Source organism: Triticum urartu, chromosome 3A (assembly GCF_056163025.1).
Source record: "Triticum urartu cultivar PI428250 chromosome 3A, HENAU_Tu73, whole genome shotgun sequence".
Taxonomy (NCBI): domain Eukaryota; kingdom Viridiplantae; phylum Streptophyta; class Magnoliopsida; order Poales; family Poaceae; genus Triticum; species Triticum urartu.
In genome coordinates, this window is record NC_141875.1 from 145,121,927 (window position 1) to 145,140,531 (window position 18,605).

An 18,605-nucleotide genomic window follows, 5' to 3' on the forward strand; every position below is an offset into this window, starting at 1 on the left:
TGACAGCTCCACCTTTCAATATAAACACGTATCCGGTTTGCGATTTAGAATCGTCCGGATCAGTGTCAAAGCTTGCATCGACGTAACCATTTACGACAAGCTCTTTCTCACCTCCATAAACGAGAAACATATCCTTAGTCCTTTTCAGGTATTTCAGGATGTTCTTGATTGCTGTCTAGTGATCCACTCATGGATTACTTTGGTACCTCCTGTGATGCCCCGAGACCGACGCGCCAGGTGTCTTCCAGTTATTCGTTGTTGTTGCCTTGTCATTGGCTTGCATGTCGCATATTGCCATGTCATCATCCGCATTGCATCTGCATGTTTTCAAAACTTGCATCCATCCGGGTCTCTCAGTTTCCTTCTATTGTCCGTTCTGAGCCCAGACACACTCGCACGCGCTCGTGGCACATCTGAGATAGTATTTTATAAGTGGCCGCAAAATGTTCTCGGTATGGGTTGAAAGTTGGCATGCGGTGTTGTTATGTTGTGAGTAGGTCGCCTGCCAAGTTTCATCGCATTCGGAGTTCGTTTGATGCCCCAACGGATATCTATAAAGGCAATATAGTCGGTCTAACGTCGGACGTTTTCGGTCTCCGGAAACAGTTGCCGGGCTGCACTCTTTCCCTCTCATCTCAGCCCAACCTCCTCTTCACAGTCCACTAGGCCTAACCTACCCCCCTCTTTGCACAGTGCATCGACTCCTCGTGCGTGTCCAAAACTTTCCCGAACCCGACCCGCTCTGTCGTTACCATTGGATCCGGATCATCCCCTAACATCTATAAAATATCTCCATTTTTCTTTTTGGACTCCCCTAGGCTATTCTTTCTTGACCGTCCGATCTTGATCGGGTGATCCAAATTCCCCTCATTTCACCTATTTATATAACTAATCTAGTCTAACCCTAAAATCTAGGAGATGTGCCCCGTCGCCCGCCGCTGCTTTCCAACTCCCCCTCGGGATCTTCCCTTGCCCGATCCACTCAACCAGCGCCCGAGCCTCCACCTCTCGATCCAACCTCTCCTCTGCCCAAGCGCCGAGGGCACCCGTCCTCACACCGGTGGCCGCCGGCTAGCAGCAGCAGCCCCGCGCGCTGCCCGAGCCTTCCCTGCATCCTCGTCGTTGTTCGCGCCTCCCGCACCTAAGGCCCCAAGCCCCTCCAGCTCAACCCCGTCCACCGAGCTCCCTGCCGCGCTGAAGTCCCGCCGCTTCCCTCTTCTGCGTCGACTACCCCAAGCTCAACCTCGTCTGCTCCATTCCATCGCCTACACTCCAAGTTCCCACCGCCTGCTTCTTCTTCGACCGGCCACGGAACCGCCTGCGCTGAGGTCTAGCCGGATCTGGACGCCGGTGCCCCGTCCCGGACCTCCTGCGATGCCCACCGCCGGAGCTCCTCCTTGCCCGCGCCTGGAGGACGCTGAGCTATCGACGCACCTCCCCAACCCTCTGCATCGCCTGGATCCGGCTGGGTCCATGCCTCCCTGCCGCCGGCGCTGCCAAGTCCTGTTGCAGCCGCCTCGCCCTGCGGCGTCGACCTGCTGCCAGCACCTGCTGGCTTCCTCTGCTTCGAGCGACAGGTCGAGGCCAGCGCCAAGAACCGCCTGATCCCCTGCCTGCGTTGACCATGCCCCTCGACTGCACGCGCACGGACCGGCCTCGCCTGCCCAGATCCGTGCCTGGGCCGCTTCTTGCACCAAGGCCAGCGCCACCTCTTTCCCGCAGCCCACAGAGCGGGCCCAGTTGCTGTTGGCCCAGCGTGAGCAGTTCCCCGCAGCCCAGTCCGCCTCAGTTTCAGCCCATCTCTTGTTTTTTTTCTGTTCTACGAATTTGTCCTTTTATCCAGAGTTTACGGTTTTACAGAAAAACCCCTAGTCTTCATGCATATAATAACTTATGATTAATGCATCATATGTAATGACTTTATATATGAAATATGACTAGAATTTCATCTAGTTTAATAATATCCAACTTTCATCCATGTTTAAAATGCTTAAACTGCTGTTTGCATTATTTTGCTCTTATGCCATGCAAAAATGCTTTAATTCATAACTAAATAACCGTAGCTCCAAACTTAATAAACTTTATATGTAAATGGGGTAGAAAAATGCCTAGTTTAACATGGTGGATTTACTTTGCATGTTTAACAACTCTAAAATATTGTTTAGGACAGAACAGTGCCAAATCCATAAATTGCATATGAGGATTTTCCGAAATTGTTGTTTGTTGTTCCGGCCTCATTTAAACTTGACTAGATAGTTAGTTTTCATATGCTTCACCTCTTGCCATGTTTAACAACATTTAATATTGTCGGGTACCTAAATGAGAGAGAACTAAATAAGTCGGTGGTGTTTTGTCAATAATATGCAACTCGTTGCATATTGACCTCCACTTAACTTGTAGTGTTGCTTGTGCATTTTGCCATGCCATGCCTCATTAACCGGACATGCATCATACTTGATTGTGCATCATGCCATGATTATGTGATGGTTGTTTACTATGTTGTTTGCTTCTTTCCGGTGTTGCTTCTTCGGGTTAGTTCCGATAACGTCGCGTTTGTGAGGATTCGTTCGACTACGTCCGGTTGTCTTCTTCATGGACTCGTTCTTCTTCCTTGCGGGATTTCAGGCAAGATGACCATACCCTCGAAATCACTTCTATCTTTGATTGCTAGTTTCTCGCTCTTTTGCTATGCCGCGATACCTACCACTTGCTATATCATGCCTCCCATATTGCCATGTCAAGCCTCTAACCCACCTTGTCCTAGCAAACTGTTGTTTGGCTATGTTACCGCTTTGCTCAGCCCCTCTTATAGCATTGTTAGTTGCAGGTGAAGATGAAGTTTGTTCCTTGTTGGAACTTGGATATTTGTTGGGATATCATTATTATATCTTGTTTACCTTAATGCACCTATATACTTGGTAAAGGGTGGAAGGCTCGGCCTTATGCCTGGTGTTTTGTTCCACTCTTGCCGCCCTAGTTTCCGTCATACCGGTGTTATGTTCCTTGATTTCGCGTTCCTTACGTGGTTGGGTTATAATGGGAACCCCTTGACAGTTCGCCTTGAATAAAACTCCTCCAGCAAGGCCCAACCTTGGTTTTACCATTTGCCACCTAAGACTTTTTCCCTTGGGTTCTGCAGACTCAAGGGTCATCTTTATTTTAACCCCCCTGGGCCAGTGCTTTTCTAAGTGTTGGTCCGAAACGGGTAGCCTGCCGGGCCACCTCGGGGAAACTTGAGGGTTGGTTTTACTCGTAGCTTGACCTATCTGGTGTTGCCCTGAGAACGAGATATGTGCAGCTCCTATCGGGATTGTTGGCGCATCGGGCGGCTTTGCTGGTCTTGTTTTACCATTGTCGAAATGTCTTGTAACCGGGATTCCGCGTCTGATCGGGTCTTCCTGGGAGAAGGAATATCCTTCATTGACCGTGAGAGCTTGTGATGGGCTAAGTTGGGACACCCCTGCAGGGTTTTGAACTTTCGAAAGCCGTGCCCGCGGTTATGGGCAGATGGGAATTTGTTAATGTCCGGTTGTAGAGAACTTGACACTTAACTTAATTAAAATGCATCAACCGCGTGTGTAGCCGTGATGGTCTCTTCTCGGCGAAGTCCGGGAAGTGAACACGGTTCTTGTGTTATGCTTGAAAGTAAGTAGTTTCAGGATCACTTCTTGATCTTTATACCTTATCGACCGTGCTTTTCTTCTCTTCTCGCTCTCATTTGCGTAAGTTAGCCACCATATATGCTAGTGCTTGCTGCAGCTCCACCTCACTACCTTTTCCTACCTATAAGCTTAAATAGTCTTGATCACGAGGGTGTGAGATTGCTGAGTCCCCGTGACTCACAGATTTACTTCCAAAACCAGTTGCACGTGCCGATGAAACCAGTGCAGGTGACGCAACCCAGCTCATATGGGAGCTCGATGAAGATCGTGTTCGTTGTGTCGTTTTCGTTTCCAGTTGATCAGTAGTGGAGCCCAATCGGGGTGATCGGGGATCTAAGCATTAGGGGTGGTCTTCTTTTATTTTGGTTCCGTAGTCGGACCTTGATTGTATTCTGGATGACGTAATGCTATATTTATGTATTGAGTGAAGTGGCGATTGTAAGCCAACTCTTTATCCCTTTCTTATTCAGTACATGGGATGTGTAAAGATTACCCCTCTTGCGACATGCCTACTATGCGGTTATGCCTCTAAGTCATGCTCTGACACGTGGGAGATATAGCCGCATCGTGGGTATTACAAGTTGGTAATCAGAGCCTTCCCCGACTTAGGAGCCCCCCTGCTTGATCGAATCGTTGGCGTTGTTGAGTCTAGAAAAATGTTTTGATTCTTATAGGGTTATATATATATATATCGGAGATTAGGATTCTTTTTACTCCTCAGTCCCTTTGTCGCTCTGGTGAGGCCTCCTGACGTAGAGTTTTGACTATTCTCTCCTCAAATTTCACTAATTTTTTAGGATCACGCGGGTATCTTGGAATCGTTCCAATCATTTTGTGACGAGAACATTGTTCTTGGTGCCTCCTAACATTTAGGGGTTGTGGCAGTGTCCCGGGGAGTTGAGCTCCGAGGTGTTGTCGTCACAATTTTATCGTTGTAGTTCTGGAATACCTGAGTTCGCCGACATTGAAAATCTCCTTTATGCAGTTGTTGGTGAGATAACCTCGACGCCACCCAGTACTGGGGCGGGAGTTCGGGAGTATTGCCATAACTCGTATAACGGATGCTTTTCGAAGGTTGAGGTAAATGATTTCCGAAGGTTTCTTGGTTATGTGTTGAAGGATGGATACAGCTGGATGTAGGAATTGTTAGTTTGGGTGAGATATTATGCTTCCCCTGTATCCCCAACACCTGATTGCATAACCAGAAAGTTTCGGGAGTTTATAAGTGGGAATTCAAGTAGCTCTTAGGATATCTTTCCGTCAGATGCATGATATGAGATTGGGGTTCGATGTCTAGTGGTCCGCCCATCCACGGTTGGTTTTAAAGTGGTCTCATTGTGTCTTAAATAGTCCTTGGCTATGCTGACTCAGGGACGCTTCGTATGTCATGTGCACTTCCTTGTACATGATGGTACTGTACGATCGAGCCCGTGTGGGCCCCACCACAAAAACTTCGGACGAAATCTCTATCATATGTTTGTTCCGGCTTATTTTGCAAGCCAATCCTTTGTTTTGTTTTTCAGTTGTGGTATTCGAGTTGCTTCGAAGTCAAATGTTGATTCCATACCTTTCCTAACCGGTGTTCTCATATGTCTATGTGAATACTAATCCTTCATGATAATCGAGTTTGTCATGTCAATTCTTTCCAACTTGTGTAATTCTCTTCAAGATGATCCGATCATTTCAACATCCGCAAGATCAACTCTAAGTATTCTCTACGGTGTTCGTTTCATCTTTCTTCAAGTTGCCTTTGTTTTCCCGCCCTCCCACCCTTTTTCTTCTCCAAGGACTCAGACATCTTAATCAAGTATCCATCTTATTGATGTGAAGTCTCTCCATTCTTTTTAGTCAATATTCTTATTCGGTGATTCTCATGAAGATGCTCTATAAGTTATCATTCTTCATTCTCTTTTCTTCTCCGGTGGATTCAAGTCAAGCGCTGTTGATCTTATCCTTTCCTCTTTTCACAATGCTTTCTCATACCGGTGCACCTCTTAATCGCTCATCTCTCTCTATTCATATCCGAATTGCGGAGGATATCTCAGGAGATTCATGTTTTCATTCTTTATCTGTTCAAGATATCTCGAGGCTGTTATCTATTTCAAGCCATCAGTGCAATATCTTTCAAGTAATCGTTCAACGGTGTTTATCTTGAGTGGGCCCTAACCCACAGGTCTTTTCCCAGGATCTTACCCGACTCTTCTTATTTTCTCGGAGTTACTCTCAAATTCTTTTCCAAGTTTGTCGTAAGAATGGATTATCATCAGTCATATGTATTTCTCCAAGATCGGTCAAATTCTTTTCATCATTGGCTCAACCTCTTCGCTTTTGATTCTCCCAGAGTGTCTAAACAATTCTTGATGGTGTTTCTCATCGTCATTCTCAAATTTGAAGACCGAAGAAGAGTTTTCCTCCAAATCATATCCGTCCTCTTGAAGATTCATGGTTCTAGCTTTATGCCATCCCCTCATAATTGTTTTCGACTGTGAGAATGCTTTTCACCCTTCCGGAGCAATTCAGGAGTCCTTCAGTTTGTTTCTCCGGAGCCCATCATCTCAGAATTATTCATTCTCAGCTTTCAGCTCTCATTCTCTAAATCGTACTGGTGCATCGTTCAAGTATTCTCTAATCAGCTCGTGATCTATTTGTTCTCATGTATCTAAATCCTAGCAAGTATCTTCGTTCATTTTCTAATTCTTCCCGGTGTTTCTTTATCTTTTCTTCGTTCATTTTCAATTCATACGGTGGTTCATTCAAGATCTCTCTTCCTTGGTTATCATAGCGATTCATTTTTTGTTTCAGTTCTACCGGCGGTTCATTGAAGTCCTTCTTAAGTTTGCGCCATATCTATCTTAATCCTTTCTACGAGATTAAGTTGTATGCAATCCGTTGCTTGTCATCAATTTAATTGATGAAGGATAAGCATAATGTAATTCTTATTCTTATTTCACCCAAGTGATTAATTCTTTATTCCGGAGGTTCATCGAAAATTCTTGGTTTCAATTGCTCATCTTTCTTTTCTGGAGTTCCAAGTTTTCTCGGTTACATCATCGCGAGCTCCATCTAAATCATTTCAAGTCTTCACCTTGTGTTTTCAACTTCTCTTTCCTTTCGTTTGATCATTCTTTTATTATCAGAGTTCTTCATGGAGGTTCTACATGATGGTTCATCAAGGATTTAATTCCTTCTCGAAGTGTTCATTGAGATTCTTTTCAAAGGAGCTCAAGAATTTTTCATCTTGCAATCCGGAGTGCAATTGTTCTCCCTTATCTTTTGAGGTGGTAATATATCATTCTTCATTCACAAGAATGAGGTATTTAAACCCATCACTTTCTTCCATGGAGTTATCTTGGTATAAATTTCACCCAAAGCCTTCCATTGGGAATGTTGCTCTTTCTGGTGATTATCTATGATCCAAGTTTTATCCTTATCACCTCGGTGGAAGAAGATTTCTATCTTTTTTATAGCTCCCAATCAAATCTTTTCTGTGAGTGGCAAGTTGTCACCTCATAATTTTGAGATTTCTTCTATAAGTCCACATCAAACTTATCCTTTTCGTTGTTGGCTTTTCCAACAACTCCATTCCAGCATTTGTCGTAAGCATGCTCTATCAAGATCTCATTTTCCCTCCATTCATGCCATTCCATTCTTTCTTTTCTTCCGGAGGCATTGTGATGTTGCTCTTTTCTATCATCATCTCGAATGGTGAGGATTGTGTTCTTTTCGTGCTTATCCATTTAACCGGAGTGTTGTGCCCTCTACTCAAGTTCTTTCCATCTTATCTAGTCTTGCATCTCTTTTCAACCGGAGTGTTGTCCGAATTTGTTCTTCCTTGTTCCTCTTTCCCAACGGAGTGTTTTCAACTTAGATCATCTCCGTGGTATTCTTTTTTTCAAGTTGTTCAACATTTCAAGGTCTTTGGTTTCACTCGTTTGTCAAAGAAGCAACTTTGTTTTACCCCTTCCTTTTCCCTCCGGTGCCATCCTAGATCTCGGGACGAGATCCTCTCGTAGTGGTGGAGTGTTGTGACGCCCTGAGACCGACATGCCAGGTGACTTCCAGTTATTCGTTGTTGTTGCCTTGTCATTTGCTTGCGTGTCACATCTTGCCATGTCATCATCCGCATTGCATCTGCATGTTTTCAAAACTTGCATCCGTCCGGGTTTCTCAGTTTCCTTCTGTTGTCCGTTCTGAGCCCAGACACACTCGCACACGCCCGTGGCACGTCCGAAATAGTATTTTATAAGTGGCCAGAAAATGTTCTCGGTATGGGTTGAAAGTTGGCATGCGGTGTTGTTATGTTGTGAGTAGGTCGCCTGCCAAGTTTCATTGCATTCGGAGTTCGTTTGATGCCCCAACAGATATCTATAGCGGCAATATAGTCGGTCTAACGTCGGACGTTTTCGGTCTCCGGAAACAGTTGCTGGGCTGCACTCTTTCCCTCTCATCTCAGCCCAACCTCCTCTTCACAGCCCACTAGGCCTAACCTATCCCCCTCTTTGCACAGTGCATCGACCCCTCGCGCGTGTCCGAAACTTCCCCGAACCCGACCCGCTCTGTCGTTACCATTGGATCCGAATCATCCCCTAACATCTATAAAATATCTCCATTTTTCTTTTTGGACTCCCCTAGGCTATTCTTTCTCGACCATCCGATCTCGATCGGGTGATCCAAATTCCCCTCATTTCACCTATTTATATACCTAATCTAGTCTAACCCTAAAATCTAGGAGATGTGTCCCGTCGCCCGCCACCGCTTTCCAAATCCCCCTCGGGATCTTCCCCTGCCCGATCCACTCAACCAGCGCCCGAGCCTCCACCTCTCGATCCAACGTCTCCTCTGCCCAAGCGCCAAGGGCACCCGTCCTCGCACCGGTGGCCACCGGCCAGCAGCAGCAGCCCCGCGTGCTGCCCGAGCCTCCCCTGCATCCTCGTCGTTGTTCGCGCCTCCCGCACCTGAGGCCCCGAGCCCCACCAGCTCAACCCCATCCACCGAGGTCCCTGCCGCGCCGAAGTCCCGCCGCTTCCCTCGTCTGCGTCGACTGCCCCAAGCTCAACCTCGTCTGCTCCATTCCATCGCCTACACTCCAAGTTCCTACTGCCTGCTTCTTCTTCGACCGGCCACGGAACCGCCTGTGCTGAGGTCTAGCCGGATCTGGACGCCGGTGCCCCGTCCCGGACCTCCTGCGATGCCCTGTAACGCCCCGGACACACCCGCCGGTGGTTGTTACTCCTGGCGGGATCTAGACTGGCCCCACAGATCAATACTAGTCTTTTCTGCGCACTTTGTCCTCACTCATGCGCACCCGGGAGCAACTTCCCGATCGGTCACCCATCTTGACACTACTCCAAGCTAAGCACGCTTAACTTTGGAGTTCTGTCCGAATGGGCTCCCGGAAAAGAAGGAATTCCTTATTGATATGAGTAGTCTATCATCCCTAATAAGCCAGGCTATCACATACACCCCCACTCAGAGGAACCGACGTCCTCTCGGGCCACATGAATGTTCCCTCTTGGCACAAATGTCTGTGCATCTAGTCTGGTACATGTGCCATGCCGTGTGCCACGACGGGTCACAAACGTCATGAACAACATGACCACGCACCTGTCCACAACCATCCGTGTAACCGCGAGGGTCGGCTCTGATACCAACTTGTGACGCCCCGGACACACCCGCCGGTGGTCGTTACTCCTGGCGGGATTTAGACTGGCCCCACAGATCAATACTAGTCTTTTCTGCGCACTTTGTCCTCACTCATGCGCACCCGGGAGCAACTTCCCGGTCGGTCACCCATCTTGACACTACTCCAAGCTAAGCACGCTTAACTTTGGAGTTCTGTCCGAATGGGCTCCCGGAAAAGAAGGAATTCCTTATTGATATGAGTAGTCTATCATCCCTAATAAGCCAGGCTATCACATGCCCGCCGCTGGAGCTCCTCCTTGCTCGTGCCTGGAGGACGCCGAGCTGTCGACGCACCTCCCCAACCCTCTGCATCGCCTGGATCTGGCTGGGTCCATGCCTCCCCTGCCGCCGGCCCTGCCAAGTCCTGTTGCAGCCGCCTCGCCCCGCGACGTCGACCTGCTGCCAGCACCTGCTGGCTTCCTCTGCTTCGAGCGACAGGTCGAGGCTAGCGCCAAGAACCGCCCGATCCCCTGCCTGCGTTGACCATGCCCCTCGACCGCACGCGCACAGACCGGCCTCGCCTGCCCAGATCCGTGCCTGGGCCGCTTCTTGCACCAAGGCCAGCGCCACCTCTTTCCCGCAGCCCACAGAGCGGGCCTAGTTGCTGTTGGCCCAGCGTGAGCAGTTCCCCGCAGCCCAGTCCACCTCAGTTTCAGCCCATCTCTTGTTTTTTTTTCTGTTCTACGAATTTGTCCTTTTATCCAGAGTTTACGGTTTTACAGAAAAACCCCTAGTCTTCATGCATATAATAACTTATGATTAATGCATCATATGTAATGACTTTATATATGAAATATGACTAGAATTTCATCTAGTTTAATAATATCCAACTTTCATCCATGTTTAAAATGCTTAAACTGCTGTTTGCATTATTTTGCTCTTATGCCATGCAAAAATGCTTTAATTCATAACTAAATAACCGTAGCTCCAAACTTAATAAACTTTATATGTAAATGGGGTAGAAAAATGCCTAGTTTAACATGGTGGCTTTACTTTGCATGTTTAACAACTCTAAAATATTGTTTAGGACAGAACAGTGCCAAATCCATAAATTGCATATGAGGATTTTCCGGAATTGTTGTTTGTTGTTCCGGCCTCATTTAAACTTGACTAGATAGTTAGTTTTCATATGCTTCACCTCTTGCCATGTTTAACAACATTTAATATTGTCAGGTACCTAAATGAGAGAGAACTAAATAAGTCGGTGGTGTTTTGTCAATAATATGCAACTCGTTGCATATTGACCTCCACTTAACTTGTAGTGTTGCTTGTGCATTTTGCCATGCCATGCCTCATTAACCGGACATGCATCATACTTGATTGTGCATCATGCCATGATTATGTGATGGTTGTTTACTATGTTGTTTGCTTCTTTCCGGTGTTGCTTCTTCGGGTTAGTTCCGATAACGTCGCGTTTGTGAGGATTCGTTCGACTACGTCCGGTTGTCTTCTTCATGGACTCGTTCTTCTTCCTTGCGGGATTTCAGGCAAGATGACCATACCCTCGAAATCACTTCTATCTTTGCTTGCTAGTTGCTCGCTCTTTTGCTATGCCGCGATACCTACCACTTCCTATATCATGCCTCCCATATTGCCATGTCAAGCCTCTAACCCACCTTGTCCTAGCAAACTGTTGTTTGGCTATGTTACCGCTTTGCTCAGCCCCTCTTATAGCGTTGTTAGTTGCAGGTGAAGATGAAGTTTGTTCCTTGTTGGAACTTGGATATTTGTTGGGATATCATTATTATATCTTGTTTACCTTAATGCACCTATATACTTGGTAAAGGGTGGAAGGCTCGGCCTTATGCCTGGTGTTTTGTTCCACTCTTGCCGCCCTAGTTTCCGTCATACCGGTGTTATGTTCCTTGATTTTGCGTTCCTTACACGGTTGGGTTATAATGGGAACCCCTTGACAGTTCGCCTTGAATAAAACTCCTCCAGCAAGGCCCAACCTTGGTTTTACCATTTGCCACCTAAGCCTTTTTCCCTTGGGCTCTGCAGACTCAAGGGTCATCTTTATTTTAACCCCCCCGGGCCAGTGCTTTTCTAAGTGTTGGTCCGAAACGGGTAGCCTGCGGGGCCACCTCGGGGAAACTTGAGGGTTGGTTTTACTCGTAGCTTGACCTATCTGGTGTTGCCCTGAGAACGAGATATGTGCAGCTCCTATCGGGATTGTCGGCGCATCGGGCGGCTTTGCTGGTCTTGTTTAACCATTGTCGAAATGTCTTGTAACCGGGATTCTGAGTCTGATCGGGTCTTCTTGGGAGAAGGAATATCCTTCGTTGACCGTGAGAGCTTGTGATGGGCTAAGTTGGGACACCCCTGCAGGGTTTTGAACTTTCTAAAGCCGTGCCCGCGGTTATGGGCAGATGGGAATTTGTTAATGTCCGGTTGTAGAGAACTTCACACTTAACTTAATTAGAATGCATCAACCGCGTGTGTAGCCGTGATGGTGTCTTCTCGGCGGAGTCCGGGAAGTGAACACGGTTCTTGTATTATGCTTGAAAGTAAGTAGTTTCAGGATCACTTCTTGATCTTTATAGCTTATCGACCGTGCTTTGCTTCTCTTCTCGCTCTCATTTGCGTAAGTTAGCTACCATATATGCTAGTTCTTGCTGCAGCTCCACCTCACTACCTTTTCCCACCTATAAGCTTAAATAGTCTTGATCGCAAGGGTGTGAGATTGCCGAGTCCCCCTGACTCACAGATTTACTTCCAAAACCAGTTGCAGGTGCCGATGAAACCAGTGCAGGTGACGCAACCCAGCTCAGATGGGAGCTCGATGAAGATCGTGTTTGTTGTGTCATTTTCGTTTCCAGTTGATCAGTAGTGGAGCCCAGTCGGGGCGATCGGGGATCTAAGCATTAGGGGTGGTCTTCTTTTATTTTGGTTCTGTAGTCCGACCTTGATTGTATTCTGGATGATGTAATGCTATATTTATGTATTGTGTGAAGTGGCGATTGTAAGCCAACTCTTTATCCCTTTCTTATTCAGTATATGGGATGTGTAAAGATTACCCCTCTTGCGACATGCCTACTATGCGGTTATGCCTCTAAGTCGTGCTTCGACATGTGGGAGATATAGCCCCATCGTGGGTGTTACACCTCCCTGCTAAACTAATAGCAAGGCACACATCAGGTCTGGTACACAATGTTGTATACATGATAGAGCCTATGGCTGAAGCATAGGGAACACATTTCATTTTGTCTCTATCTTCTGTAGTGGTCGGGCATTGAGCCTTACTCAACTTCACACCTTGTAACATAGGCAAGAACCCTTTCTTAGCTTGATCCATTTTGAACTTCTTCAAAACTTTATCAAGGTATGTGCTTTGTGAAAGTCCAATTAAGCGTCTTGATCTATCTCTATAGATCTTGATGCCCAATATATAAGCAGCTTCACCGAGGTCTTTCATTGAAACAATCTTATTCAAGTATCCTTTTATGCTATCCAGAAATTTTGTATCATTTCCAATAAACAATATGTCATCCACATATAATATTAGAAATGCTACAGAGCTCCCACTCAATTTCTTGTAAATGCAGGCTTCTCCAAAAGTCTGTATAAAACCATATGCTTTGATCACCCTATCAAAACGTTTATTCCAACTCTGAGAGGCTTGCACCAGTCCATAAATGGATCGCTGGAGCTTGCACACTTTGTTAGTACCCTTTGGATCGATAAAACCTTTAGGTTGCATCATATACAACTCTTCTTCCAGAAATCCATTCAGGAATGCAGTCTTGACATCCATTTGCCAAATTTCATAATGATAAAATGCGGCAATTGTGTCAAACCCTGCATTTTGTAACATGTCATTTGCATTAGTAAAGCATGAAAATTTGGACCAACAAAAACTTTTGCATTATTTGGCTTTTATTTTGGGGTTGGATTTCTCTGTGTGGTTTTTAAGTGCTCTTTAAAGTCAACTACTCCACCTTATGTACTTCATTTCCTTGCCCCAAACTTCTGCCCAATGATCATGCCATGTTTATAGTGCAATATAGTATTTTCTTACAAAAATAATTTGGCCAAATACTATTTTCAAAAATTAGTTTTCCAAAAACCCCTGGATTGAGGTTTGCATTGCAAGTACCTGATTTGGGGTATGAAAAATATTTCAAAGAGTATATTTGAAACCTATTAGATATAGGATTCCCATAAACCACAAAAAGATAATTTTAGAAGTTATTTTCCTATTTTATTTAAAAGCTTTTTCTTAAGGCCAGAAATGGTCTTTAATAGGGAAAAATTATTTTATTATTTTAAAAATATTTGACAAAAATCAGGGAAACTCAGTGGGCATATATTTCCCATATATAAGAGTTTCAACATATGGTCATGATCAAAATATTGGACAAAACCTCCCAAAACCATTTCTGCCCATTTCAAGGATTTGAAATATTTCTACAGGAAATATTTTCATAAAAATCCAAGGGAAATCCAGCAAGTCACAAATGCATGTTGTGATCACCTTGCAAAGCCTCATGTCAATCAAGGTCATTTTGGTTCACCAAAAAGCCCCAAAACCCTCTCTGACCAGAATCAAATTTGAACAAGTTTGTACTACCAACTTTCTCTCCTTGACCCCAACTTTTGTGGGCATGTTCATATGACCAAATGAGGCCACTACACCAAGTGGTGCATGAAGGAGAAGTGATTTGCTCAACTAGATCTACACAAGTTCATTTCTGCTAATTTCTAGGGTTTGCCAAAGCTTCATTAGCAAACTCTTCCAAATGAGCTCATCTTCCTTTTCCCCTGTCATTTTGTCATGACAAAGACCCCTGCCAAGTGCCACAAGAAGTAAATTAGTGCAAGTACCCCAAAACCATATCAAACACCTTCTGCATGTTAACTAAAAACCCTGTTTGGGGCTCTTCCACTAATCTCCATGAGCTCCACTCTTTACCACAACCCCTCCTAGTCCCCTTTCACCTCTAGTAACAATGGCAAATCCACAGTTCAATTATTGGATGGGTAAAACCCCACTTTCTCTCTCTGGACAGCCCATTTCCCCCTCGTCTTCTACCTCTCTCCTCTCCTACTGGCCACCCACGGCATCCAAGGCCATCTCCTACTTCTTTACTCCTCCCTAGAGCCACCAGACACCTTTGGCCGTGCCCACACTGCATAGAAAATGGCCATGCCGGCCATTTGGGTGCTCTGGAGCGCGCTACAGTGCGCTCCCGCACTGTAGCCGCCCCCTTCCAACCGCCCCCGGCCACCTCGGGCCTCCCCAGCGTGCCCGACGAGACGCCTCGACGTCCGCAACACAGCAGCTGGTCGGCCCCCTCCCCCTTCTCCCTCCTCTCGCCCCAGCTCGCACGCGCGAGGACCGCCCGAGCGCACCAGTGAGCGTGCTCACACGCGCGGTGCCTCTGGCCCCCTGCTCCCTCTCTCTCTTCTTTCCCTCGCTCTGCACCAAACCCACGAGCATCCCAGACACGCCCACGCGCCCCCCGTGACCCACAGCAACAACAACAACCTCGCCGGCGCATGGGTCTACGGTGAGCCGTGGCTCGCCTACTTAAAGGCCTCCCCGAGCCTCTCACTCACCATCACTCGCTCCTACCTACTCCAAATAGGCCCCCTGTGCCCTCCACTCTCCTCCAGGAGCACCCGAGCTCGAGATCGAGCTCGAGCTCCGCCGCCTCGGGTCGTCGTTGATCTCGGGGTACGGGCTCTCTCCGCCCCTTCTCTCTCTCGATCTGGACCCGCCACACCTCCCTGACCATTCGCCCTCTGTTTCCCCTCTCTTTTGCAGCCGGAATCGACCGGGGCAAGCACCTCCCGAAGCTCTGCCACCGGCTTCCTCGTCGCCGGCGAACCCCTGCACCCCGGCGACCACCTCCACCTCCACCCGAACGACGACTCCGCCCTGAGCACGCCAGTGCCCTCAGATCGCCTCGTCATCAACCACAGCAACGCCGGTGAGCTCGCCGCCCTCTCTGACCCAAGGTTGACGACAACGGCCGTGGGGCTCGTCCGTCAGCCTCACGTCCTGACGTGTGGGTCCCACACGTCAGGTTTAAAACACACGCGCGCGCGTACCGGTTCGCTGCGTCGGCTGGAGGCGTATTTCCCAAATACGCCTTCGATGTGGCAGCCTTGCGCGGGCTAGATTCCCCCTGGGCCTGCTGCACTGTGGCCGAATAGGCCTAGTTGCACAGTGGCCTTTTTCCTTTTCTTTTTCCTGTAACTTTCCAAAATTTCCACTGGATTAAATATTCATCCAAATGAAATAATTCCAACTCCCATATTTTTCTAAAAATCCCACCTATTTAATGGTATAATTTTCACTCATGTCCAAACAACTTTTATGTATTGTTCATATTCAAATTCAAATTTGAATATATTTAAACCCGTCTAAAAATCCATTTCGTCTATTCTGCTACTCCAAAACTAGGAATTTTCCCCTTCTTAGTTTTCAACCTAGTATTTAACAAAAATGAGTTGACATTTTTCTGAGCACTTTGGTTTTTCTGTTTTATTATTGCCTTATTTTCTTGTTATTATTTTGCAATGATAGATTGCGTTGCTGACGAAGGAGTTGGACCAGAAGACTTTGAAGACCCAGAAGACTTTGTTGAGCCAGGCAAGCAGCCCTTTGACCATGTCTATGAAACCCTTTTTATGCATTTCATATAGCACTTTATTACTGTTGCATCGGAATCATGATGAGATGGTAGCCACTTTGGTGGGTTGCCTTCGTTTCCTCCTTGTTGATACTTGCATTGTGCATGACCCTACCTTCTTATGAGGGTTATGCTGGTGGGAGTAGATAGGATGCTAAAGTAGTTGCTACGCAAAAAGGGACGGGAATATGCATGGTGATGGAGACAAAGTGTTTTCAAAAGACTTTTCGAAAACCCCCATCAGGTGCCACTTATGCCCGGGGGGAGATGATGAGTTGGGTAACCACTTGATGACGAAGTGGTGTACCGAGGCAATTGTGTGTGTTGTTTTTCAAAACGGATTGGTTTAAGTTGCGACCGTTATTCCAACCTTACATGCGCAACCACTCTACCCTTGTATGGGAAAGGGCATTATTGATTACCTAGGCCGATACTAGCTTGGAGCCCGCATTACTAGTGACGGGAGAGTTGTTGGTGCACTCTCTCGGGACGGGGTCGTGCCAGGTAGGGCGGCCATGACTGTTTTCACAGGGCACCAGATACACCGTTGTGTCCCCCCTCGGATGTTACGATCTCGAGTGAGTCTCGTATGATGTACATCGTGAGGATACAGAACAACGAGTGGACTCCTTGTTAGTGTCGTCTAGGGAAAGATAGTGATCGGGTGCTTACCCCGGGTACTTGAGGTACCGCGGGTCGTGGATGACACGGAAGTTCCCCGGATCTTGTGGGTAAAGTGTGCAACCTCTGCAGAGTGTAAACTGTTCGAATAGTCGTGTCCACGGTCAAGGACAGTTGGGTAACCGCTCTTGGGCTACGTCCACTTGTTTACAAACCAGTGTGTGTGGGAAGTACTTCTTGGGTCAAGTCAAAGGACTTGACATGAATGAGTTGGGTTGGAGCCCTCTCCCTTTATGTTGATATCTGTAACCAGCCCCTATGGTTACTTGAATCCATGCGATGCATGGTTTACCAGTTATTGAACATGTCATAACACGACAAAATCAGCTTTCTGCAAAAATTTACCTATGTCATGCATTGTTGTATCTTGAGCCGAAACATGGGTTGCTTGCGAGTACATTCAAAGTACTCATTGGCTTGCCACTGGTTATTTAATTGGCCAGGCATGGAAGAACCGGAGTTCAAAGAAGAGTCCTTTGGAGATGAACATGCGAACTAGGACGTTTCCGAGTCAGAATGCCTGTAGGGTTAAGGCAGATGGCATGGGCTCTACTCATCGACGAAGATTTCTGCTGCTTGTGTTTCATTTGATGTTCAGCCCTTAAGGCTTTATCAATGTAATACTTGACCATAATGGTCATAATTTGTGTAAGACGGTATGTATGGATGTAAGACTCTTGTTATTCAGCTTCTGTGTGTTCAGTGAGCATTGATCTCTGGGATCACTGTACACGTGCATTCGGTGATCACGACTTATGAGTCGGGGTCCCCACAAATTGCTAACATGATTCAGACAGACTTAGGAATCGCTACGGGTGAGAAGGTCTCATCATAGTCAACTCCTTGAACTTGCCGAAAACCTTTCACAACAAGTCGAGCTATGTAGACAGTAATGTTACCGTCAGTGTCAGTCTTCTTCTTGAAGATCCATTTATTCTCGATGGCTTGCCGATCATCGGGCAAGTCAACCAAAGTCCACACTTTGTTCTCATACATGTATCCCATCTCAGATTTCATGGCTTCAAGCCATTTTTCGGAATCTGGGCTCATCATCTCTTCCTCATAGTTCGTACGCTCGTCATGGTCAAGTAACATGACCTCCAGAACAGGATTTGTCGGATTTCGGGTTCCGGCAGACCCTTGAGGTTCGAACACTGGGGTGCACTCGGAGCTTTCGCCTCCTACCTACCTGCACCGCTCCGCCACACTAGGATCTAAAACTATGGGAAGAACAGCACAGGAGACACAAGGTTTATACTGGTTCGGGCCACCGATGTGGTGTAACACCCTACTCCAGTGTGTGGTGTGGTGGATTGCCTCTTGGGCTGATGATGATGAACGATACAAGGAAGAACAGCCTCGCGAGGGTCTGTTCTTGTCCGGGGCGATGAACTGCTGGGAGGAGTTCAGTCGTCTTTCTCTTTCTCTCTCTCTAACCGACCGACCGAACGAACCTCTCGCCCCCTTGCTATGTGGGTGGCTGGCCCTATTTATAGAGGCCCTGGTCCTCTTCCCAAATATCGAGCGGGAAGGGAGCCAACAATGGCGGGCTAATTTGAAAGGGGACAGCAAATATCTGCTATCCTGACAAAAGTAGTCTTCGTCTGCGCAAAGCTCTAGTGATGACGCCGTCTTGGGCTCCACGGTGACCTCCGTCTCGTAGTCCTCCTGGTCTTGGTCTCGTTGCACCGAAATGGCAACCTTTTCCTGATGCCTCGGTACTCCGCGGCTGCGCTTGCCCCCTTTGCACCAAAGAGGAAAGGAGGACGCTGCGTGGGCTGGCACCCGCCTGGTGCCCTGAGTCGTCATGGCTTGCGTCACGGGCACCTCACGAGGTACCCCGCCTTGATTTCTCCGCCTCCTCGTGAGCCAGCCTGACGAGGCCGTGCCTGAGGAAGCTCCGCGTCGTCCGCCCCGCGAGGCTTGGCCCCTCGCGAGGGTC

The 18,605-nt window shown here is 47.2% G+C and overlaps 1 protein-coding gene across 1 annotated transcript in view; it reads right to left on the reverse strand.

Annotated features, from left to right (window-relative positions):
* LOC147978979 (uncharacterized) overlaps positions 1–18,605 on the reverse strand; it is a 133,066-nt gene that overhangs the window by 12,497 nt on the left and 101,964 nt on the right. The window contains exon 2 of the mRNA XM_087514971.1: positions 11,429–11,438. Within this exon, the coding sequence (XP_087371097.1) occupies positions 11,429–11,438 (10 nt within the window). The remainder of the gene's footprint in view (positions 1–11,428; positions 11,439–18,605) is intronic.